Below are 24,995 nucleotides of genomic sequence, written 5' to 3'. Positions count from 1 at the left end.
AGAAGAAGAAGAAGAAGAAGAAGAAGAAGAAGAAGAAGAAGAAGAAGAAGAAGAAGAGAAGAAGGACCTGGAGAGGTCAGACTTGAAGCAAGGTTCAGTTCAGGGGCTAAGGACCTACCGTTAAAATCTCAAGATACACAGAATAGATACAGATGTTGAGCACTGTAATCCCCGTACATCGGAAGTTGGAGCAGGTTCAAGGCCAGCCTGGGCTGTATAACAAGACCCTGTCTCAAATCAACCAAACCTAACACTTAGGACACATTATGACAGTGCCTAGTTCATTCAGCTCTAGAGAGGAAATGAATGGGACAAGTTTGTGCCTTACCAGCCTAAAATACCCAAAAAATAAACAGGATGAGATGAGCAAAATATGAGGCAGAAGAGTAAGAAAGCAGGGCAAACCGTTGGGATGGGGCCAGACAGAACAGTTGCTGTGGCTACTGGTGCTTGGTATTCCTGGTATCCAATAGGAAACTACACTGTGTGGGGATTACAATCAACCTGCAGTACAAAAGACCATCTTCAAGACTTACACAATAGGCATCTTACACTTATTAAAGCCGAAACAAGGCTTTTGGTAAGTCTTTGGAAGACTGAGGCAAACCCAGAGGGGCACAGAAAACAAACACCAAGCAGAACCAGGCTTTACTTACAGAAGTGGACTGGATGGGAGAGGACCTGAAAATACTCAAGTTCTATCATTTACTGGGATCTCTGTTCCTTCCCTCCCCAAGCAAACCTCTGTCTCCACCCTATGATACATGTTGAATGGGGTGCAGGGTAGCTAGCTCTCCCTCAGAGGAAGGCACACATTTGGACCTGATGTGGTCTCTATTCACTACCTCTCAAAGCCTGGATGTAAACTTTATGCTGTAACTGAAGGGTGTTTTTAGCTGATTCCTCTGAAGAAGGAAAGAATGCAGGAAGGACCCCTTTCAGACCCTTACTCTCAGGCATGGCCAAGTGACTGGCTTTGGACAGTGGCATGAGAAACGATGGGTGCCACTTCCAGGTCAATACTCTAAGAGCCAGTGTTTTGCTGAGTTCCCCCTTTAGTCAAAACCGACAGGGCTCCCTGCATAGCCACAGTGGGCAAGTAATTGGAGGAAGCAAGAACAATCATCCATTGGCTTCAGCCTTTGGGATGTTAGGTTCTTCTTTAGGGTGGCATACCCCAGCCCCTCCCAACTGAGCTTCCAGCACGATGTGGCTAAAAAGAGCAGAAGCTGGGTTGTGAAAAAAAAAAACAAAAAACAAAAAAAAAACAAACCTTTTCCCAGGCAAAGAGGAAGTTTATGATCCAAGCAGCAGCATTAACAAGAGCAGGGATCTGTTTCACCTTGGATGAAACTGCTATTTCTTTACCTAAGTAGGAAATCAGCCTCTTAAGCCACAGGAGGCAGAAGTGCACAGAACCCTTGGGCAAAAGATACATAATTACACGAGGGCCTAGATCTGGGGGTTTCTAAATACAGGAACGACAAAACAAAGTCTATGCCCTCAGCACCACTTTCCGAGCAAATAACTAAGACTTTAAGGGAAAGTTTGCCAGAGTAGAAAAAAATACAAAGGAATGTAACACGGACCTGAGATCACTTTCCAGCTGTCTGTATACCCCGAGCAAGACGCATGGACTTTCTGGGATAGTTTCCTCCCATGTAAAGTCTAGGTAAAAATGTATGCCTCTCAAGATACCTGTGGGAAGAAAACAGCATACTTAAACTGCTTGGACTAACTGGCAGATAGGTGGTGTTTAGTGGACGAAACTTATTTTATTACTGTTATCATAAATCATGTTAAATATGAGCTCCTTGGCAAAAAAAAAAAAAAAAAAGTCAGGGCTGCGGACAGAGGAACTCGGTCTCCATTTGGGGGAAGTAAATGGCTCTAGACTTCACAGAAACCCTGCTCTACCCTGCCCCCACCAAGGTCAGCGCTTGACTGGTAGCAACCAGTTACCCTCTGCAGCCGGTAGTGAAAAAGAGCTGGCGGGTTTCCCACCGATACCAGCTGCTATTGGGTTCTGAATACTCAAAAGGCAAAATATCTTAAGGCTTCAGGGTACAAACCCTAAGCTGAGTTCTGAGGCAGCAAAGTCTAAATTAGAACCTTTCTAGGTCCAACTTCAAACTTCAAGTCCTAGGCTGAAGGGAGGCTTAGGGTTAGTTGGCTCCCGGTCCTTTTTCTATCTCGCTTACGGGCTCCTGCCAAATCTCAACCCGGGATCTTCCAAATCACCCCACCCCCACCCCGCCGACGGCCCAGGGTAACTCTGAGGCTGGTAGGGAAGGGGGCTATTCTCAGGGTCAAGACTAATGCCTGGCAGCCCGGTGTAGTGGACCTCATTCGCTCTACTTCTAGATGAGACCAATAAAGTTCAGAGAAGTTCTGATATTTGCGCTTATGCCCTGGGAGAACCAAGCTTGCCACCTCTTTAGTCCTGAGGGGTGGAGGGTGGAGGGCTGATAGCAGAACCTTTGAAAAGAAACAACTTACATGTGTCTAGCGCTTCCTAGAGGCCGCACAGGATATGACTCCACCAGTGAGCGGGGAGGGGAGTTTTCAGCCTGTTTCTACCAGGGACTCCTGCTTAAGCACCGTGACTTAGGGCGAGTCCGCAGCTCTCAAGGCTTGTTTTCCCAGAAGCAAATCAGGGAGGGTGGAAGGGCGGGTGCAGACTGAGTGTGCGCAGGACCGTGTGTATGTGCTAGCGCAGGCGATCGCGGTTTCCCGAGTTTCGAACCTTTATATGTTGCTTTCGACACCCCATGGGCGCTGGGCTAGCATCTTTCACACCTAGAGGAGGGGTCTCCCTCCGAGGCAAAGTGAACACCCCCCGCCCCCGGCACGTCCAGAGAATAAAGTGTTGTGCCGGGGACCCTGATGAATCGGTTCCGAACACCGCAAATCTCTGGTTTCCAGGTACAGCACACTGCGGCGCAGATCCTTCTCTGAAACTAAACTTCCATGCATACTCATCGTGGAGGGCTACTCTCAAGCCCACTCAACTTCAACGCACTTACGCGCTCCCACACCCAGGGCGCACACAACCCTATTAACCCGCATCGCTCTGTCCCCCGGAAGTGCGGGGGTGCGGAGCCAGCTTCAGTCGCTCAGATCATTCAGCCCTTTCTCGGGCTTGTGTGTGTGTGTGTGTGTGTGTGTGTGTGTGTGTGTGTGTGTGTGTGTGTGTGTGTGTGTTTGTATCTGTGTGTGCGCGCGCGCCTGTGTGCAACCTCCATTCCCACCCAAGCTCTCCGCCCCCGGCCACTAGCGCGCCTCCCCTGCTTTCTGGAACCCCGCGTCTCGGTCCCAGTCCCCAGCCCTGAACTTGAGCCCGCCTCCGACAGACTCCGCAAGGGTCCTGAGGACCGGGCAGCCTCCGTCACTAGACAGCCAAACCAAGACGTCAGCCCACAATGCACCGGGCGGGCCGGGAAAGACGCGCCGGGGAGGGAACCCGGGAACACAAGCCGAAGCAGCGCGCGGGAGGGGGGAGGGAGGAGGAGAAAGAAGGGCCCAACTGTAGGAGCGCAGCGGAGCATTACCTCATCCCGTGAGCCTTCGCGGGCCCAGAGAAGAATCTTCTAGGGTGAGGTCTCCATGGCGACGGGTGGGCCCGCCCCCCTGAGAACGACGCAAGCCAATGGGAAAGCCTCGGGGTGACATCATGGGCTATTTTTAGGGATTGACTGGTAGCAGATAAGTGTTGAGCTCAGGCTGGATAAGGACTCAGAGTTGCACTGAGTGTGGCAGAGACAGCCTGGCAGGAGAGCGCTCAGGCAGACAGACAGACAGACGGACGGACTTGGCCAACCCGGTCGGCCGCGGACTCCGGACTGTTCATCCGTTTGTCTTCATTTTCTCATCAACTGCTTGGATCCAGCGCCCGCGGCTCCTGCACCGGTATTTTGGGGAGCATTTGGAGAGTTCCTTCTCCCGCCTTCCACGGAGAAGAAGCTCACAAGTCCGGGCGCTGCTGACAGCATCGAGAGCGGCTCCCGACCCCGCGAGGAAATAGGCGAGCGGCTACCGGCCAGCAACTTTCCTGACCCAGAGGACGGGTAACAAGTGGCCCGGAGCGAACTTTTGCAAATCTCTTCTGCGCCTTAAGGCTGCCACCGAGACTGTAAAGAAAAGGGAGAAGAGGAACCTGTACTCATACCAGTTCGCACAGGCGGCTGAAGTTGGGCGAGCGCTAGCCGCGGCTGCCTAGCGTCCCCCTCCCCCTCACAGCGGAGGAGGGGACAGTTGTCGGAGGCCGGGCGGCTGAGCCCGATCGCGGGCTTCCACCGAGAATTCCGTGACGACTGGTCAGCACCGCCGGAGAGCCGCTGTTGCTGGGACTGGTCTGCGGGCTCCAAGGAACCGCTGCTCCCCGAGAGCGCTCCGTGAGTGACCGCGACTTTTCAAAGCTCGGCATCGCGCGGGAGCCTACCAACGTGAGTGTTAGCGGTGTCTTAACCCTGCGCTCCCTGGAGCGAGCTGGGGAGGAGGGCTCAGGGGGAAGCACTGCCGTCTGGAGCGCACGCTCCTAAACAAACTTTGTTACAGAAGCAGGGACGCGCGGGTATCCCCCGCTTCCCGGCGCGCTGTTGCGGCCCCGAAACTTCTGCGCACAGCCCAGGCTAACCCCGCGTGAAGTGACGGACCGTTCTATGACTGCAAAGATGGAAACGACCTTCTACGACGATGCCCTCAACGCCTCGTTCCTCCAGTCCGAGAGCGGTGCCTACGGCTACAGTAACCCTAAGATCCTAAAACAGAGCATGACCTTGAACCTGGCCGACCCGGTGGGCAATCTGAAGCCGCACCTCCGCGCCAAGAACTCGGACCTTCTCACGTCGCCCGACGTCGGGCTGCTCAAGCTGGCGTCGCCCGAGCTGGAGCGCCTGATCATCCAGTCCAGCAATGGGCACATCACCACTACACCGACCCCCACCCAGTTCTTGTGCCCCAAGAACGTGACCGACGAGCAGGAGGGCTTCGCCGAGGGCTTCGTGCGCGCCCTGGCTGAACTGCATAGCCAGAACACGCTTCCCAGTGTCACGTCCGCGGCACAGCCGGTCAGCGGGGCGGGCATGGTGGCTCCCGCGGTGGCCTCAGTAGCAGGCGCTGGCGGCGGTGGCGGCTACAGCGCCAGCCTGCACAGTGAGCCTCCGGTCTACGCCAACCTCAGCAACTTCAACCCGGGTGCGCTGAGCAGCGGCGGTGGGGCGCCCTCCTATGGCGCGGCCGGGCTGGCCTTTCCCTCGCAGCCGCAGCAGCAGCAGCAGCCGCCTCAGCCGCCGCACCACTTGCCCCAACAGATCCCGGTGCAGCACCCGCGGCTGCAGGCCCTGAAGGAAGAGCCGCAGACCGTGCCGGAGATGCCGGGAGAGACGCCGCCCCTGTCCCCCATCGACATGGAGTCTCAGGAGCGGATCAAGGCGGAGAGGAAGCGCATGAGGAACCGCATTGCCGCCTCCAAGTGCCGGAAAAGGAAGCTGGAGCGGATCGCTCGGCTAGAGGAAAAAGTGAAAACCTTGAAAGCGCAAAACTCCGAGCTGGCATCCACGGCCAACATGCTCAGGGAACAGGTGGCACAGCTTAAGCAGAAAGTCATGAACCACGTTAACAGTGGGTGCCAACTCATGCTAACGCAGCAGTTGCAAACGTTTTGAGAACAGACAGTCAGGGCTGAGGGGCAATGGAGGAAAAAAATAACAGAGACAAACTTGAGAACTTGACTGGTTGCGACAGAGAAAAAAAAGTGTCCGAGTACTGAAGCCAAGGGTACACAAGATGGACTGGGTTGCGACCTGACGGCGCCCCCAGTGTGCTGGAGTGGGAAGGACGTGGCGCGCCTGGCTTTGGCGTGGAGCCAGAGAGCAGCGGCCTATTGGCCGGCAGACTTTGCGGACGGGCTGTGCCCGCGCGACCAGAACGATGGACTTTTCGTTAACATTGACCAAGAACTGCATGGACCTAACATTCGATCTCATTCAGTATTAAAGGGGGGTGGGAGGGGTTACAAACTGCAATAGAGACTGTAGATTGCTTCTGTAGTGCTCCTTAACACAAAGCAGGGAGGGCTGGGAAGGGGGGGAGGCTTGTAAGTGCCAGGCTAGACTGCAGATGAACTCCCCTGGCCTGCCTCTCTCAACTGTGTATGTACATATATATTTTTTTTAATTTGATGAAAGCTGATTACTGTCAATAAACAGCTTCCTGCCTTTGTAAGTTATTCCATGTTTGTTTGTTTGGGTGTCCTGCCCAGTGTTTGTAAATAAGAGATTTGAAGCATTCTGAGTTTACCATTTGTAATAAAGTATATAATTTTTTTATGTTTTGTTTCTGAAAATTTCCAGAAAGGATATTTAAGAAAATACAATAAACTATTGAAAAGTAGCCCCCAACCTCTTTGCTGCATTATCCATAGATAATGATAGCTAGATGAAGTGACAGCTGAGTGCCCAATATACTAGGGTGAAAGCTGTGTCCCCTGTCTGATTGTAGGAATAGATACCCTGCATGCTATCATTGGCTCATACTCTCTCCCCCGGCAACACACAAGTCCAGACTCCACCAGAAGATGGTGTGGTGTTTCTTAAGGCTGGAAGAAGGGCTGTTGCAAGGGGAGAGGGTCAGCCCGCTGGAAAGCAGACACTTCGGTTGAAAGCTGTATGAAGTGGCATGTGCTGTGATCATTTATAATCATAGGAAAGATTTAGTAATTAGCTGTTGATTCTCAAAGCAGGGACCCATGGAAGTTTTTAACAAAAGGTGTCTCCTTCCAACTTGGAATCTGACAACTCCTAGAAAAAGATGACCTTTGCTTGTGCATATTTATAATAGTGTTCGTTATCACAATAAATGTATTCAAATAATGGTTTTAAAAATCTTGAATTCCTTTCCCTTTGCTAATCTTTGCTTCCTAAGTTGTATACTGGGGGTTTTTCAAGTTTCTGGGGTTAGCGCTATTGCATTCTACACTTAGCAATTTAGAAAGAGTAGAAGGAGAAGCTGGAGCCTGGGTGAACTATTCTCCCGACCCTCTCCCAATTCCTACTTGCCACCCTCCCCACCCCTCACCCCTCCAAGGTGACCTCACTATCAAGGAGGTAGTACCAGTGTAACAAATCCATATTTATTTCTTAATTTGTTTCAAAATAATCAATCTGGCTTAATTATTGAGGCAGTCTGGAAAAGTCCTATTATAAATACTATGGGGCAGAGTCACAAGAGAGATGGGCCCAACACTGATTATATAACATCTGTAATCCAAACCACAGCTCTGGGGAAGACTGAAAACTTGAACTGTGTCTACAGATACAGCTGAGGTTATCAACAGGTTTGTATTCAACAAGGGAATCATTTTTGCTTCGTCCCTTCTCATCCCCATGAGCTGCTGTGATTATCAAGCAGCAGCAGCAATTTGATCTCCAGAAACACTTCACAAACCACTAATTGAAGCCTGGCTGTTAGCCCTGCTCCAGTGCCCAACAGGTCTAGGAGTGCCTGTGGTGGTAAACCCAGATACCCAGTTCCTCAGGAGTACATCTAGGTCTGCAGAGCCTGGACAGGCTTGCAGGTTACCAGACAAACTCCATTGTAGTAATCCTCCTTTGAACAAGGAGTTACTGGGAGCCAAGGCACTTTTCCAAACAGTGAATTTGCTGAAGTCAGCAATCCAGAAGGTGAGTGGATTTTGACCATATGTAGGAATAGCAGAGGGACAGTAAAGCACTTTAGGGTGGGGCTCTGTGGAAGCTAAACAAGAGCAAAGTAGAAAACACACACAGGCTGGGGAATTGATCACCTGCATGGCTAGACTAAGCCTCTGACAACAGCACAATGGAGAAATGCCACAGCACTCCCCAGGTGGCCAAAAAGAAAAGAGAACAAAAAGTTCAAAAGTTTTCAAGCTTATCCTTAGACTAGTTCCTTTCAACTAGTATTTTATGTTCCTGAAATTCTGACTGTTCTAACCTAAAGAGGCAGAAAAAAAAATAATAATAATGGTAAAAGAGGAAATTCAATAATGGTAAACTGCAAAAGCAGAAACTCAGCTAATTACTGTAGACAAATGACTAAATCTGTTATGGACTTTCAATGTGCTATACTTTAGGTAGCACTTAGGATGAAGTCAATGGCATATAAAGTCATCAATTCTGTCTTAATTATCTATATAAATATATGTACATATGTATAATTAATTCATAGACTATTAACTCTCCATTAGGACAGAGAGCTTATGTAATCAATAGAAATGCCCACATGGAAATATTGTTATCTTTTCTTTACCTCCCAAGAGCTCAGTGACACAACCCCCTGAATCAGATGAAACATGTTCAGCATCAGAAGCATCTTTGTATGGATCTAGGTCTCTGGGCCTTTTAAAGTTCCAGGCTTCTGCTTGTATTACCTACTCTTCCCTCAGGCCAGACTTGCATTCTGGTTCAAATGATCACTCTCACCTGTTCTCAGAGGACTTGCTGTCCTAGTCTGAGTTCACACTTTGATTTCTTCCAACAATGGATTACAACCTGCAAGTGTGAGCCAAAATAAATCCTTTCCCTGCCCAGGTGGCTTATGGCTGGAGAGCTTTGTCACAGCCACAGAAGAGTAACTAGAACACTTGACTTAAGTGGTACCTTCTCTGTGAAATTTTCCTAGATGGTCCCATGTTCATGTAGAATGAATAATCCCCTTTGGAGCATCATTACACTTACCAAAATGTGAAAACGTGAACATCTGTGAATGTCTGTGTGTCGGGGATAACACTCTATCCTGTCAATCAGAGGACCCTTAAGTTCCTAGTACAGTACCCGACACATAGTGAATGTTCATGAAATAATATTTTGGTACCCGAGTAAACACATTTTTTTAGTGGAATGTATTTCATCCATGCCTTAGTGTGTTATACAAGGTGGATCAACAATAGCCCCCAGAAGGTTAAACTTAGCCTCTAACAGAGTTCTACAGTCCACCTCTCAATTCGTGTTCCTTAAAGAATTATGCTGTTAGCTTAACCATACCTCCAGCCACACAAAGTAACCCTTCCTACCATCACGAATGCAAGTGATCATCTTAGAGAAAATGAATCTACCTGAAACACTAGGCTTGGCAGTAGAGGTGGAGAGGGATCAAGCAAGCACAGACAGTAGTTCCAGATGTGACTTTCCTAGAAGCAACTAACTTCATTGGTAGTGACAGGGAGACTTTCTGAAGTTTGATGCATTGCTGGGGTCTAGAAGTCAATATTCAGTATTCAATATTCTTGCTAAGACAAGAATCACACTAATCAACACATGTATCCTTTGTCATTCGAAAAGAATTCTACTGACTGAACAGAGAAAAAGAGGATGCTTTCCCAGTGGCCCCGCCCCCCACTCCCATCACCCACTTTTCAGTGGATCATTAGTCCTCTCAAGGACAAGAGGTTCAGATGCTGAGAAGGGCACAGAAGTGAAAAGTACCCTTATGTCATCAGAAAACAGATTCATTTGTGTGCTTATCTGCGGAGACCAGAAATTTGAATTCTGTCTACAGATATAACTGAACTTATCAACAGATTTGTATTTAACAAGGGAATAATTTTTACCTAGTCCCTTCTCATCTCCATGAGCTGCTGTGATTATCAAGCAGCAACAGCAATTTGATATCCAGAAACACTTCACAAACCACTAATTGAAGCCTGGCTGTTAGCTCATTAGCACTGCTCCAGTGCTCAACAGGTCTAGGAGTGCCTGTGGTGGTAAATCCAAATACTCTGGAGTATATATAGGTTTCAGGGGCCTCTGAGAGGCCTTCCAGACATACTATATAAGATAGTTAGTTGCTTGGCCTAGGCCTCTTTAAGGCCCTATCAGACTGTGAGGAGGCAAATGTTGAATGGGCTAGCATCCTTACTCTCAAGGAGAGAGGACACAGGAGAGGAAACAGACTATTCCAGTGGTATGAGGCACATGGTCTAAGCAAGCAATGCCAAATGGAGGATAGAGAAGCCATTATAAGGAAAGATTTCACAGAGTGACATTGGAACCAACCCAGACAGAGACATATAGACTCAAAGCACGAAAGCACCATGTGAAAGTAGCACGTGATGGGGGAGGGACATGGGATCTGTTTGAAGAGGCTGGAAAGCAAATGGTACAAAGAAAAGAAGGGGATGAAGTGGGAGGGAGGTGAGGGTCAACTTATGCAGTGGTCTCTAGTCCACCCTGTGTTTTGAATAATGGGGAACTGTAGAGGGATTTGAAGATGCGCAAGGATATTGTCAACATTGGAAATATTTATACTGCCATGGCACGTGAGTTGAGAAGAGAAAATAAAGGATATAAGAAAAAGGTTTTGGTTAGAATGTCTGCGGCATTTAAAGGAACCCTAGAGCTGGGAAAGGAATGGGAAGCAGATGGCTTAGCCCAAACTACATAAGTCACATGACAGATTCAACCTAAAAGGTGCTGCCAAGAGGCTCTTTATTGTGTTGCTCTTCCCCCACTTGTTTTCTTCTCCAGTGTCTATCTGACCTCTTAAAGAAAACCATCTTGCAAAATGCTCAAATATACACCAAAGAAATGGAGTTGCAATGCCTAGGCCAGGCCACTAGGGTGAGAATTCAGTGGATCCTTAAGGCAGTAGGACACAGGGTGACTTTGTCTAGCCACCCAGAACTGATCAAAACCATACAAACTTTTTGCAGTATTAGCAAAGAGGCCAACGATTTTATTAATGTCCTGGGATTCAAATGCCTTATATTCACGAAACACTTCTTTTTTTTCCACAACAAGTAATTTGCATGTCAGTTCTGTGTAAGGCACTGAGAAAGTGGTGGAGAGGGAGACTAATAAGAAACCCCCTTCATGGAGTTTACAATCTAGTAAAATAGCACATAATAAGAAAAACAGGCCTTCCGGTTTCCATGTGTGCCCTGGAGTTGACCCTGTGCCACAACTCTCTGTACACAAACCCCTCCAGGAGAGAGCTGGCCTCCCAGGAGTGCTGACATACCTGAGAGCACAGGTAAGACCACCACTTCTGATCAAATACCTGCTCTAAGAGGAACCCACACAGACCCCTTAGGACGCAGGAACTGAGGAGCAGCCTGGGACAGGATCCTTCTGGTTTCACCCATGCCCAGGAGCTGACCCTGTGCCACAGCTCTCCATGCCCAAATTCCTCCCAGAAAGAACAGGTCTCCCAGGAGCGCTAACATAGAGACTCACAGGAGGGATAAGCCACAGTCAGAGACAGCAAGACCACCAGAGATAACCAGATGTCGAGAGGCAAGGGCAAGAACATAAACAACACAAACCAAGGTTACCTGGCATAATCAGAACCCAGTTCTCCCACCACAGCAAGCCCTGGATACACCAATACACCAGAAAAGCAGGACTCTTATTTAAAATCACATCTTATGATGATGAGAGAGAACTTTTAGAAGGACATAAATAACTCCCTTAAAGAAATACACAAGAACACAGGTAAACAGGTAGAAGCCCTTAAAGAAGAAACCAAAAAAAAAAAGAAAGAAACCTTAAAGAATTACAAGAAAACACAACCAAACAGATGAAGGAATAGAAACAATAAAGAAATTATAAAGGGAGACAACTCTGGAGATAGAAAGCCTAGGAAAGAGATCAAGAGTCATAGATAAAAGCATCACTAACAGAACACGAGAGATGGAAGAGAGAATCTCAGGTGCAGAAGATACAATAGAAAACATTGACATAACAGTCAAAGAAAATGCAAAATGCAAAAAGCTCCTAACCCAAAACATCCAGGAAATCCAGGACACAATAAGAAGACCAAACCTAAGGATAATATGTATAGAAGAGAGTGAAGATACCCAACTTAAAGGGCCAGTAAATACCTTCAACAAAATTATGTAAGAAAACTTCTCTAACCTAAAGAAAGCAATGCCCATAAACATACAAGAAACCTACAGAACTCCAAATATTTTGGACCAGAAAATAAATTTCTCCCGTCACATAATAATCAAAACAACAAATGCACAAAACAAAGAAAGAATATTAAAAGAACTAAGGGGAAAAGGTCAAGTAACATATAAAGGCAATCCTATCAGAATTACACCAGACATCTCACCAGAGACTATGAAAGCCAGAAGATCCTGGGAGATGTCATACAGACTCTAAAAGAACACAAATTCNAGCCCAGGCTACTATACCCAGCAAAACTCTCAATTACCATATATGGAGAAAACAAGATATTCCACGACAAAACAAAATTTACACACTATCTTTTCACAAATCCAGCCCTACAAAGGATAATATATAGAAAACTCAAACACAAGGAGGGAAACTACACCCTAGAAAAAGCAGAAAGTAATCTTCCTTTAACAAACCCAAAAGAAGATAGCCACACAAACATAATTCCACCTCTAGCAACAAAAGTAACAGGAAGCAACAAACACTATTCCTTAACTCTATTCCTTGGTTCCAGAGAACCAAATAACCTTATTTTAAAAATGGGGTACAGAGCCAAACAGAGAATTCTCAACTGAGGGAACTTGAATGGCTGAGAAGCACCTAAAAAATGTTCAACATCCTTAGTCATCCTTAGTCACCCTGAGATTCTACCTCACACCAGTCAGAATGGCTAAGATAAAAAAACTCAGGTGACAGCAGATGCTGGTGAGGATGAGAAACAGAAACACTCCTTCTTTGCTGGTGGGATTGCAAGCTGGTACAACCACTCTGGAAATCAGTCTGGCAGTTCCTCAGAAAACTGGACATAGTACTACCTGAGGACCCAGCTATACCATTCCTTGGCATATACTCAGAAGATGCTCCAATATGTAACAAGGACACATGCCCCACTATGTTCATAGCAACCATAATAGCCAGAAGCTGAAAACAACCCAGATGTCCCTCAACAGAGGAATGGATACAGAAAATGTGGTACATTTACACAATAGAATACTACTCAGCTATTAAAAACAATGACTTCATTAAATTCTTAGGCAAATGGATAGATCTAGAAAATATCATCCTGAGTGAGGGAACTCAGGCACAAAAGAACACACATGGTATGTACTCACTGATAAGTAGATATTAGGAAAAGAGTATGGAATACCCATGATGCAACTCACAGACCACATGAAGTTGAAAAGAAAGGAAGACCAAAGAGTGGATGCTTCAGTCCTACTTAGAAGGGGGAACAAAATAATCAAGGGAAGTGGAGGGTGGGAGGGACTTGGGAGGAAGGAAAGAGGGAGAGGAGGAAAAGAGGGGAAGAATCAGGTATGGGAGGAAATTACAGAGGGTCAAGAATTTGAACAGAGGTGTGTAGCAATAGGGGATGGGAAACTGGGAGTAGCAACCAGAAAGTCCCAGATGCTAGGAAAGGAAGACCCCCCCCCAGGACTCTAGGGGGATGACATTAGCTGAAATACCCCACAAAGGGGAGCGAGGACCTGTCAAGACCATATCCAGAGTTTAGGCATGATCCCCTAGTAGAGGGATGGGGCCACCCACCCATCTCTGATTAACCCAGAATCATTCCTATCTAAAGGAAATACAGGGACAAAGAGTGGAGCAGAGACTGAAGGAAAGGCCATTCAGAGACTGCCCCACCTGGGGAATCCATCCCACATGCAGATACCAAACCCAGACACTATGGCAAATGCCAAGAAGTACTTGCTAACAGGAGCCTGATATGGCTGTCTCCTGAGAGACTCCTCCAGATCCTGACCAATACAGATGGGGATACTCACAGTTAACCATTGGACTGAGCATAGGGACCCCAGTGGAATAGTTAGGGGAAGAACTGAAGGAGCTGAAGGGGCCTTATCTGGCATCAGTGGGAAGGGAGGCCCTTGGTCCTGGGAAGGCTTGATGCCCCAGTGTAGAGGAATGCTAGGACAGTGACTCGGGAGTGGGTGGGTGGGTGGGTGAAAACCCTCATAGAAACAGGGTAAGGGGGGATATTATAAGGGGTTTGCAGAGGAAAAACTGGGAAAGAGAAGAACACTTGAAATGTAAGTAAATAAAATACCCTATTAAAAAGAAAAAGAAAAAAATGTAAGCCACACATCAAGTTTCATAATTATGTATGTAATCATATACAATAATATAATTGTAACATACAAAAAAAGAAAAACAGGCAAGTAAATACATGGCTGGGCATGGACAATTCGTTGAAGAATTGGGCATTAGCAACTAGAAGGACAGTCCAACCCAAGCAAAGAGCAAAGAAGGCTTCCATGGGAGAAGTACCCGTAGTAAGGGTTCTTAGATATCTGACTTAGAGCTGAGCAGGTGAGGAACAGGTAGGTAAAGTTAGGGAATTCCAAAGAGAGGTCAGCCTGAGAGAAAGCTGTGGAAATATGGTAGCATGCTACGAGGCTATGTCAGAGCCTAGGTCACTGCAGTGAAGTGAGCAAAGAGGGGAACAGAGAACAATGATATTTATACTCTGTAGTCCTGAGCACTTCTATCCCAATATGTTCTCCCAACTTTTCTGGGCACTAATAGAAGTCTGTGAATAGTCTCCAAAGCTCCCAGAGAACCCTGAGTGCTGCTGTTGAGGCCATGTGTCCAATCTCAAGAGGTGCCATGATTCTATTGTGAGGCATCAGCAACCCTAGTCTTTCCCTGTTTTGTTCCCAGGAATCAGATGCATCAGTGACCTTGACTCTTTCCCTGAGTACACACGCTGACTTGTACATGTAGAACCCCGAGGAGCTGAATAAGTCATCAGAAGGTTCTTTGATGTGTGTAGCATTTGAGCAAAGGTAATCAGATAGTCTCCTGAGAGACTCTGCCCATGTCTCAGCAGTGTCTAATGAACTTTTCTTGCCCTGCTGCAAACCCTCCCTTCCTGGAGGGAACCAAATGTTCAGTGCTGAGAAGCCCTGGTGGTTTCTTGCTATGTAAACTTCCTTCATGTATGCACTGTAAAATCTTTCCCTGGGAGCTGACTCATTGTTGCTTCATAAAATTGGGTTATCAGATCATTGATTGAGTTACTGCCTTCATAGGCTGTAGGTGCTTGGGAGACACCTGGATAGAATTTGGATGTTTCTCAAATCTCAGAACCATCTGTCCATCAGCTCCTATTGATGGCTAATCTCCTCCAGGGTGTATTAATTCACTTTAGGAAGAACTTTGTCTGACCTTATCTCAAATCTTGTATGAAGGTGGACAGGCAACTGGGCTGTGATATAATTGAACTTTATACTAGTTAGGTTGCTTATGGAGGAGTGGTCAGAAAAGGCCAAGATCTATATTAGATATTCAAACATGAAACAGGTCCAGGGAGGGCAAACATTGTAACTTAGTAATGCCATGGCCTATCTTCGGTTGCTTTATTTTACTATTCTCAGTGTACCAGGGAAGTTTCTTGCAGACAGTCAATTTCCCTGTGGCATTTCCTAGCTTCACAAGTAAACACAACCATTACCAACAGCACGTGATCTTTACTTTCATCTTTCTACTCTCTGTAGCCCTTTTCTACCCCAGAGAATTTCCTCTCAGGTCCCATTGGCCAGAAGCAAATCATGTGTCTCAAGGCTCACACTAGACAAAAGAATTGCCCTTTGCCCATCCATCTCCTTGACATAAGTGAAAAGCCTTCTGAATTGTGTTAGTCTTTAAATTCAAGCCACAGTAAAATATATGTTATCTAAGTAGAGCTTTAACAGTGAATGTGAGATTCATCATGTTCCTTTTTTCAGGGTTTCAGCAGCTGTGTAAGCACAGACGTGGGGTAACCATCAATGTAGATCCCTAAATTTGATATTCATATTGATCAGAGTCCCCCATTCCCTTAAATGCACTTATGGTATATATTTATTAATTGCACAAGAAAGTGGAACGTATTGGTTTTGGGTACTGAGGTTTGAAGGCTGCTTATGCAGTCGTATTGCTAAGCCTATTCTAACCCCACCGAGAACCAATCTTCTGAAGCAGCAATCTCCAGTAGGCACAAAAAGGATCTCTCATGGTATTTTATAATAGAAACTGACATCCATATACTATTCATAGTAGAGATAATTTTACAAGTTTCTAATTAGCAGCTAGGACTTACCGGAAGGATGCTAGGGAGTTTATTCTATGTATGAGAAAATGAAGATTCACATGCTGCTCGACTTTATGAATTAAGTCATAGGTAGAAACTAGAGTTGAGGTTGGACCTTCCGGCGGCCCTATTTCCCGTGCTGCACTGCAGGCCTTTCTCTTTCTCTTCCGGTCCCAGGCACTGAGCTGTGGGTTACCGTGCAGACATGACCAAGTCCAAGAACCACACCACACACAACCAGTCCCGCAAATAGCACAGAAATGGCATCAAGAAACCCTGGTCGCAAAGATACGAATCTCTTAAGGGGGTTGACCCCAAGTTCCTGAGGAACATGCGCTTTGCCAAGAAGCACAACAAGAAAGGCCTGAAGAAGATGCAGGCCAACAATGCAAAGGCAGTGAGTGCGTGCGCAGAGGCCATCAAGCCCAAGATGCCAAAAGGCCCCAAACTCAAGTGGCTCGCTTTCATCGCTCACCTAAGCTTGGGAAGCAGATTCAAAGCTACGTGGCCAAGGGTCAGAGGCTCTGCCAACCGAAGCCTAAGGTTCGAACCAATGCAGGGCCCAAAGCTCCAGCCCAGGCTCCCAAAGGTGCCCAGCCCCCTGTGAAGGCCCCATAGAAAAGGCTCCTGCCAGTGTGAAGACAGACGGACTGCTGTGACACACCTCCCCACACACTATTTGCAGATGACCAGTGTCCTATGCTGTTCTTAGAAATAAACTCAGGCTAGATCTGTTAAAAAAAAAAAGAAAGAAAGAAAAGAAAAAGAAAGAAAGAAAGAAACTAAAGTTGATTCCCAAGTTGACTCCAAAGAGCTGCCTTTGTCCACATGTGACCTGGCCCCAAAGTACTCTTACCACATAACTGTCTACCTCCACTGACTTCATGGCTTCTCTGATACACTGATGCTTTGTCATTCTATTTTGTATATAAAAATATTCATATTCAAAGAAAAAACAAACTTGCTGAACTTCACAGAGCTAGAAAGACATTAGAACCCCTGTCCGTCCCATGGCCCCTTACTATTCTGCTGGATACACAAAGAATTGAAGCATGGTGAGGTAGAGGAGAGAACTGAAGTAGAGCCAACAGTTTCGGGATTTAGAGTTAAGCACTGCTGGATTAGATCTGACCTCTGCTGCTTGTGGCTGAGGAGTGTGGAGCAAGTTCTTTAATCTTGCCAAGCCCCAATTCCTTCTTTTGTAAAAAGGAAACCAACCATAGCTTCTACAAAGGGCTGTTGGGAGGATCATTTATAGAAAACACCTGTCTACAGCAGGCAAGAGACCATTAGCCATTTTTTCAGTGTGGGCTTGTTACCTCAGGAAGAAAGGAACACACACACACACACACACACACACACACCATGATAGCTGAGTTGAAATGGTTTCCTATTAAAATCCAATCAGGTCTCCAAGGGCCTGTGTCTTGGTCGTACAAGGGCTGGCAGGTCCTCTCTGCAAGCTGGAGAAAAGTTTTGTTTTGCCAGCTGTACTCAAAGGGGAATATTCTCCGGGCATAGCATTGTGAGCCTGTTTGGTTTGGCTCACAGGCATGTCAGCACATTTAGGAAGTGAAGTCAGAAAGAGGCAGGGTTTCAAACACAACTGGCTGCATGCATACGAACGCCCAAGCAATTAAATACCAAGACCAAGCAGGGTGCCTATCAGCCTAGGTTGTCTTCTCTGCCTCCAACCACCCCGATATTGTCAGAGAAGCCTCTGAGAATGGCTGAATGCCTGAAAAGAAAGAATTGCCAGCACCCAGGTTTACACAGCATGCTGCCCAGGATGACACAGTGGTCATCACAGCCAGCCCCCTGCCTCCAGCAGAAGAATGACTAGTTTGATGGAGAGACTAGTGTTTCTTCCTTGGATTCTGGAAGTCAAAGTGTAGGAGTAGAGGGGAGGAAGATAATGGATTAAGCAGTGCTAATTAGAAGGGAAAGAAAGGGCTGAAGACATGGAATTCTGAGAAAGGGACACAATGCCATTATACTCTACCTACAACCCACACTTAGAGAACAGTGCAGAGATCGGAGCTGCAGTTTAATACCGAACACTGTCCGGGAGTGGGAAAATGGTTAGCTTCTTTGAGTTTCGGCAGCTTTATTTGTAAAATGAAGTTAATAATACCTAATTTTCTTGGATTGTTGTAAGGATTAAACGAAGGTAACACATGGGAAAGGTCAGGCATAACTCTGGCAAAGCATAGACATATCCATTAGAACTTTTTGACCTCACGTGACAGAAAATTCAGTCTCAGCAGAGGAATGTCACTGAAAAGCCATGGTGGAGGTAGCTACACCATGTACATCTGGCTGTCTACAGAGCTCACTACTACCTACAAAGTGTAGCCTTTTTATCCCTTATCTCTTGTACTCCACTTGCTATGGGAACAATCAGCTTCCTCTTCATCTCCAGGTGGTAATGCCCAGCAGTTCAGCTTTCTGTCCACATAAATGTGGTAGATTCAACATTTCCTCATAGGCTCCCTAGATTGTGTTTTATTGTTTTCTTATCCATTTGGGGTTGGGAGCTTATCCGTTGCCTTAAATACAGGTTATCCACTCACCTCTGAAACCAAGATAATGAGTTTCTGAAAACTATTTGGCCATGTAGGGAGGTTGGAGGAGATCTTCAAAGAAAAATCAAGATCTAGGAAGGAAAAGATAGGGAATTGGTCTGGAAGGTCAAACAGAAAACACCTAATGCTTGAGCCTATCTCTTTGGTGACTGTTGTACATAACAAGCAGTAAAGGCAGAAAAGAGAATGAAACAAACTGTTATCATGACTGAATCATGAGGAGACACTAAAGGTGAATGTTCGAAGTAGCAAGGAGATCCATACAGTTAAGACTTAAGACCTCCCTCAGGGGAAGGCTCCATACACAGGACAGAGATTCACAACGTTCAGCCTAATACTCCATGACCAAATTTTCCCCCTTCTTGAAATGAATCAAAGATCATAACACCCAGGATCTAAGTTATGAGAGAAGGACCTGAAAACCCCTCGTAATAAAAATTGGCTTTAAGCATACGTGAGAGGAAGATCCCAGTGTTACAACCATGAAAACTCTACACCAGACTGATCTCTATTGTGTGTACTGAGACAAGTCTGGGATAAAATAGGGTAGGGTGAGTAATTTGTGTCACAAATGGCCTTACAACCTTTCCATGTTAGACTACTGTGGTAGCTAATCTTCATTGTCAACTTAACTACATTTGAAAACCCCTAGAAGACGCACCTCTGGGTATGTCTTTTGCAGGGGATTTCAAAGAGGTTTCTGGGAGGGAGAGGAAAGCTCTACTCTGAATGTTAACAGCAGCATCTCATGGGTTAAAGCGTTAAGATGATTAGGAAAAAGGATGAAGCCACATGACAACAAACTGTTGTTGCCCAACTATGGACACAATGTGACCAATCAACTCATACTACTGCCCCCATGCCTACTTACCCCCCCATGATATGCTATATTCCCTGAGACTATAAACCAAAGAAAACTATTACCCCTTTATGTCCTTTGTGTCAAGTATTTGGCCACACCCATGAGAGAAGAAAAGTAGACATTAATATGGGATTGATTTCCCACCATGCTTACAAAAGATTGTGTTCATTCTACTCCTTCATCCCACATTTATTGAAGTAAACAAGCAAGAAGTCAATAATCCTGGAAGAGAGAGAGCAAGTAAAGGAGAGAGAGAGAGAGAGAGAGAGAGAGAGAGACTAACATCATTCGGCATGTTGACTGCTATCATAGCGCAGTGAATACAGTGGGGACTGAGAACAAATACCTGCATAATAGAGTTCATTAACTTCTCCCTGTCTGTAGAAGGTACTTGGGCTTGCATCTTAAAGGAATGAATAAAAGTTGGCCATTAAAATGGTAGGATGGTGTTTTGGTGAGCGGCAACATCAGGGACTAAAGTAGATATGATTCACAGTGCCTGTCAGTCAAACCTCAACTATTTTCAGATCAAGCAGTTGAAGTTGAGTTTGTCAAATAAGGAAAAAGACCTATTAAACAGATGTGACTCACTGGCCCAATGGAGCGTTGCTCTTTGTAAAGGCCTGCAGGGCCAGAGCAAGCGGTGGTGTACCACAGATGTAGTAAAAGCACTACCAGAGATGTGGGGGGCAGGGCAATGAGGGGATTTACTCAGCTTAGTCACTACAAAAGGCTTCCCCAGGAAGTGACCTTTCAGCTGACACCTGAAAGAATTAGTCAGTGATGTCAAGGTGTGGGCCTGTCCTCTTCAAGGATAAGTGTTAGAAGTAGAGAGGAGACCCATAGAGTTGGGACTTAAGAGTTCTCTCAGGGGAAGTCTCCATATACAGCGCAGGAATTCCAAGAGTTCAGCATAATACTCTATGACCAAATTTAGTGCCCAAGCCCTCTAGTTTTCAACCACCTCAGAAGTTATATGGCAGTTAACAAAGAACAGTCTCTTCCTGAAGGCCTCACTACTTTATATTAATGTACAAGCATGAATCCCTGGCTCTGAGAGACCATTGTTTCTTCTGTAGCTCTTGTGACAGAGCTATGTTTGCATTTCTTCACATAAGCCTTATAGATTTCATCCCAGATGAAGGGACTGAGGCAGTGTGATTATTTGAAAGTCCTGGGACTCTGAGGAACAGGAACAAGATTTTACTTGAAGATCAAGCTCTTGGTCTCTTCATCACACTGCCTCTGCAGATGATGTGGTCACATTTTTCTTGTTGATGTGACAGATACCTGACAGCAATAATTTAAGAGAGATGTTCCTTTTGGTTCATGGTCCATTATGGCACCCGGATGAGCTCTTCCCATCATAGCTGCAACATTCACATCTTAGCCGTTCAAGAAACACAGAACCCAGCCTCTAAAGCCACAGTGTAATATTTTTAACATGTCCACTTGCCACAACCTAGAATCGTTGGGGAAAGAGAATCTTAATAAAGGGATTATCTAGATCAGGTTGGCCTGTGGGCATTTCTATGAGGGAGTTCTCTTGACTGTTAACTTGGTATAGGGAGACTCACCCCATTGTGAGTCTTCTTACCATTTTCCTATGCACAGAGTCTCACTCAAGGTAGAGAAGTCAGAGGAAAGGTGTGTGACAGAAAGCAAGCATGGAAGTGTTGGTTTGTCTCTGGTCTGGTGTGACGTTACTGGCTGTTTGAGTTTCTGCCTTAACCCCATCCCACTCAATGATGGGTAAATAAACCTTTCTTCCATGCAGTGTTTATCTGAGTGTTTTATCACAGCAACAGAAAGGAAAATAGGATGCCCATGGATCTACCTCTGCACATAGGCCTCCGGCCCCAAAGGTCCTATAACAGCACTACTAGTTGACAAGGAAACTGTAGAAGACATTACATATTCAAGCTGCCATACTGTAAGATTCCAATAGCTCAGCAATGGCTCACTCCTGAGTAGCACCTGTGACACAGAGAGCTTACAGGGAATACCAAGTCCTTTTCCTTAGCACAGGTGGAGAATTGGAAAGCCAAGTGGCCACAGTTTTTTCTCTCTTCAATCTTTCTCTGGGCTTTATGCCCTGTTGTTTGAAGTTCCATTTCAGATGAAAACATCAACAATAAACCACAGTTTGCTAGGCCGCTGAATTTCAAACAGATCTGACAGAAACCTAGAAAGAGTTGGGATTTTCTTTCTTATACATCAAACATTGCAGTTAGCACTCCTCCGAGCAGCTTGGCTGCATTCTGTAAGGAAAATAGAGCATAATAGTGGGAGGGGGGAACTTGCTATTTCAACTTGTTCTAGGGTCTTGAGATCTGGACTCACGCCCTGCTTTTGACCTGGCATGTCTGGTTAGCCAAATGTGGATAACCAGTTTTTTCTTGCCCAACTTAGAAGCAGCTTTTTTTCCCAAACACCAGGACAAACCAGAAGCACCCCTTTGAAAATGTCCTGAGTCTCAGCGAGGATTTGATGCTCACTGTGAAATCACAGTAGCAAACTCAAAACTTAATGTGTTTCCTTACATCCCAAGTCAGCTAGACCTTCTGTTTGCTCAAGTGTGCTGTGGTTTGCCCTCTTCCTTGATGTCTATACAAAAACAAAATCCATGTTTTTACATGAGAAAACTGAAGAAGGAAATTCGTGATTGTTGGAATGGGAAAAGTGATACAGAGATGAAAGACTCTTGTTTCTTTAAAGTGAGATAATGAGATTTGCTATTTGCTCTCTTTACTAGTCCATAGATTAGAAGTATAAATCAAATAAAGTATCAGTAGATATCCAATACATTAAATAAATACACCGCAACTCTCCTCCACGGGATCATTGGGTTAAAACCAATGCTGGTAGGGCTGGAGAAATGGCTCAGTGGGTAAGAGCACTGACTGCTCTCCCAAAGGTCCTGAGTTCAAATCCCAGCAACCACATGGTGGCTCACAATCACCCATAATGAGACCTGACACCCTCTTCTGGCACATTTGAAGACAGCTACAGTGTACTTATGTATAATCATAAATAATATCTTTTTTAAAAACAAAACAAACAAAAAAAAACAATGCTGGTAGACGGTGCCAGGGGGCAGACTTCATACTCTCTGTTCTGCCCACCCGCTAACCCTCACTTAAAGATTAGAAGACCTAGCCAACGCACTGGGTCATATGTATAGCTGTTGTTACCCCTAGAGGATCAAGTATAAACACATAATCTTTTTTTAAAACAGTCTGGTGAAGAACTTGTATCAGAAATGCCCTTGTTCCACCAGCCAGTGACCAGAAAGCCAGGACAGCTCTATTTATAGCATAATTCCTATGTCAGAAATGAAGAATGAGACTCAGCAGGTAGAGAGGCCTTGAGAACTAAGAATTCAAAGAGCCCAGGAAGAGGACTGGGCTCAACACATATGTCTTATAATGAGATACAAGAGACTTGCTTTGTTGGGATGATGACTGGGGCACTCTTGTGGTATGCTGGGGGAAAGTTGGAAGAACTATATTGGAATTCTAGGTATGAGGCTCTGGGCAGGTCCTTTTCCTTTGCTGAATAATAATTTAGTCATCCACCCCACAGATGAAACATTTGTAATGGATGGAACCTTCCCAATCATATTGCTATAAACCATTCATACGAATATCAGGACCAAGTGAGCAAAACAGATTTCACATTTATGATATAAATATACATGTGTGTATGCATATCAATATCATCTATATGCACATACACACAATACTAATTCTTGTTCTTATCTTAATATATAAACATCTGATGCGTACATATATGTAAATATATGTATGTATATATATTATAATATTAATTATATACAGGCCCAATTCACCTGCAAGAAAGACTAAGGGATGTGCAAAGACACACAGATATTCAAGGGACACCAATTGTTACCACAGGGAGTAAGAATTGAGTCAATGAGGGTCAGGTTACTCTGCACAAAACTATGACAGCCGCCAGGCAGTGGTGGTGCATGCTTTTAATCCCAGCACTTGGGAAGCAGAGGCAAGCAGATTTCTGAGTTCGAGGCCAGCCTGGTCTACAGAGTGAGTTCCAGAGTGACAGCCAGGGCTACACAGAGAAACCCTGTCTTGAAAAAGAAAAACAAAACAAAACAAAACATGACAGCCAAACAGCAATGGCCTTAAGGAGTTAGATTTGTTTCCTCTTTATAAAAGGGGGTCTGGAGAAAATAGAAGACTAGCTTGGGGGGCCAGGGTTTAACTGCCATGTTCATCTTAGGAACTGGCATCCCAAAGAAAAGTGGTGGGAAATGTAGCTATTTCTCAAGGTCAAGTCTATTTGATACTGTGAATTTATGCTATGTTGATTGAAGGACTTCTAAACTAAATTTCCCTTTGCTTCCTTCCAAGCTCTCAGTAACAGAGAAAGGATGAGGAGACCCAGTGGCTGCAGAAAGAAATGGGGTCTGAACACTAGATGCTTCGCAGTGTCTTCATAGGAATCTTCAAAGGCCCACCACAAGGTCGTTTTGGTTCCCAGCTTATAGAGGTGGGACAGTGAAGTTTGAAGATATTAAGTACTTTCCCAAGATCCCACACCAAAGAAAGGTAAGGCAAGGACCCAATCCAGGTGAAGAGGTGTACTCCTGAGCCTTTTGGGTGTGCTCTGCTGTCTGTGAAAGTGCAAACAATTTCTTGTTAAATCATCTAGGCCCAGGATGGAGACCCAGAGATATACATCCCATTGCTTTGGGTCTCTGTGTTCTTAACCACGATATGATAGTGTAGATTTAAATTTTTCTAAGGGCAGTTCTGCTCTCTGACAGTTTGTGTTTCCACATTTACTTTTATCAAAGGCATGTAACAAAGGAATCAAATAACAGGAAGGGTGAGCCACTGGCAGGATCCTTCCTGGGGTCAGGCGTCCAGGAAAGGCCAGAGACAGAACTGCAGGGTAAACAAACTGAGGTTGGTGTTCATGGCACCCTTGCAGGTTTTCACCACCTCTGCAGGCCCTGACTTTACCATCAGGCACTCTGACTCTGGCCTTAACAGTATTTATTAGTCTCTCGCTATCCCCTACCTGCAAGGTGCCTGATGCCTGCAGTTCTGGTTGCTGTCTAGCTTCAGATAGCGCACCGTTTTGCACAATAGTAGAAGGTGTTCCCCCAACATGGATAGAAATGGACTCACACTGGGATACATGACTTGGCAGGAAGAGCATGGGCCAATTCTTCAGCTCCTTTTTTTTCCTGTAGCCAAATGTTCCTGTGCAGTTCACAACTCACACACCTCTTTGCACCAGTTATGAAATGAAGTTGACTGGTAATGTATGTTAGTGAATAGTACTCATCCATCCATCCATCCACTTATCCATCTATCTATCCATTTATTCATCCATCCATCTACTTATCCATCTATCCATCCATCTATCCAGCAATTAATTCATTTATCCATCTATCCACTTAGCTATACCCCAAGGGACTTACAAGATATACCTGATCCTTTTCTTTCTACTTCAGGCTCAGCACCTCATAC

At 45.5% G+C, this 24,995-nt stretch overlaps 1 protein-coding gene across 1 annotated transcript; it reads left to right on the top strand.

Moving 5' to 3' along the window:
* The first annotated feature begins 3,701 nt into the window (after positions 1 to 3,701).
* Jun (Jun proto-oncogene, AP-1 transcription factor subunit) lies at positions 3,702 to 6,872 on the top strand. Its single transcript, XM_021159722.2, has one exon. It carries the CDS (start codon positions 4,662 to 4,664, stop codon positions 5,664 to 5,666), a length of 1,005 nt encoding a protein of 334 aa, XP_021015381.1. The 5' UTR covers positions 3,702 to 4,661; the 3' UTR covers positions 5,667 to 6,872.
* The last annotated feature ends 18,123 nt before the right edge of the window (positions 6,873 to 24,995 follow it).

This window comes from Mus caroli, chromosome 4 (assembly GCF_900094665.2).
Source record: "Mus caroli chromosome 4, CAROLI_EIJ_v1.1, whole genome shotgun sequence".
NCBI lineage: Eukaryota > Metazoa > Chordata > Mammalia > Rodentia > Muridae > Mus > Mus caroli.
This window is presented reverse-complemented; position numbering and strand designations above follow the sequence as displayed.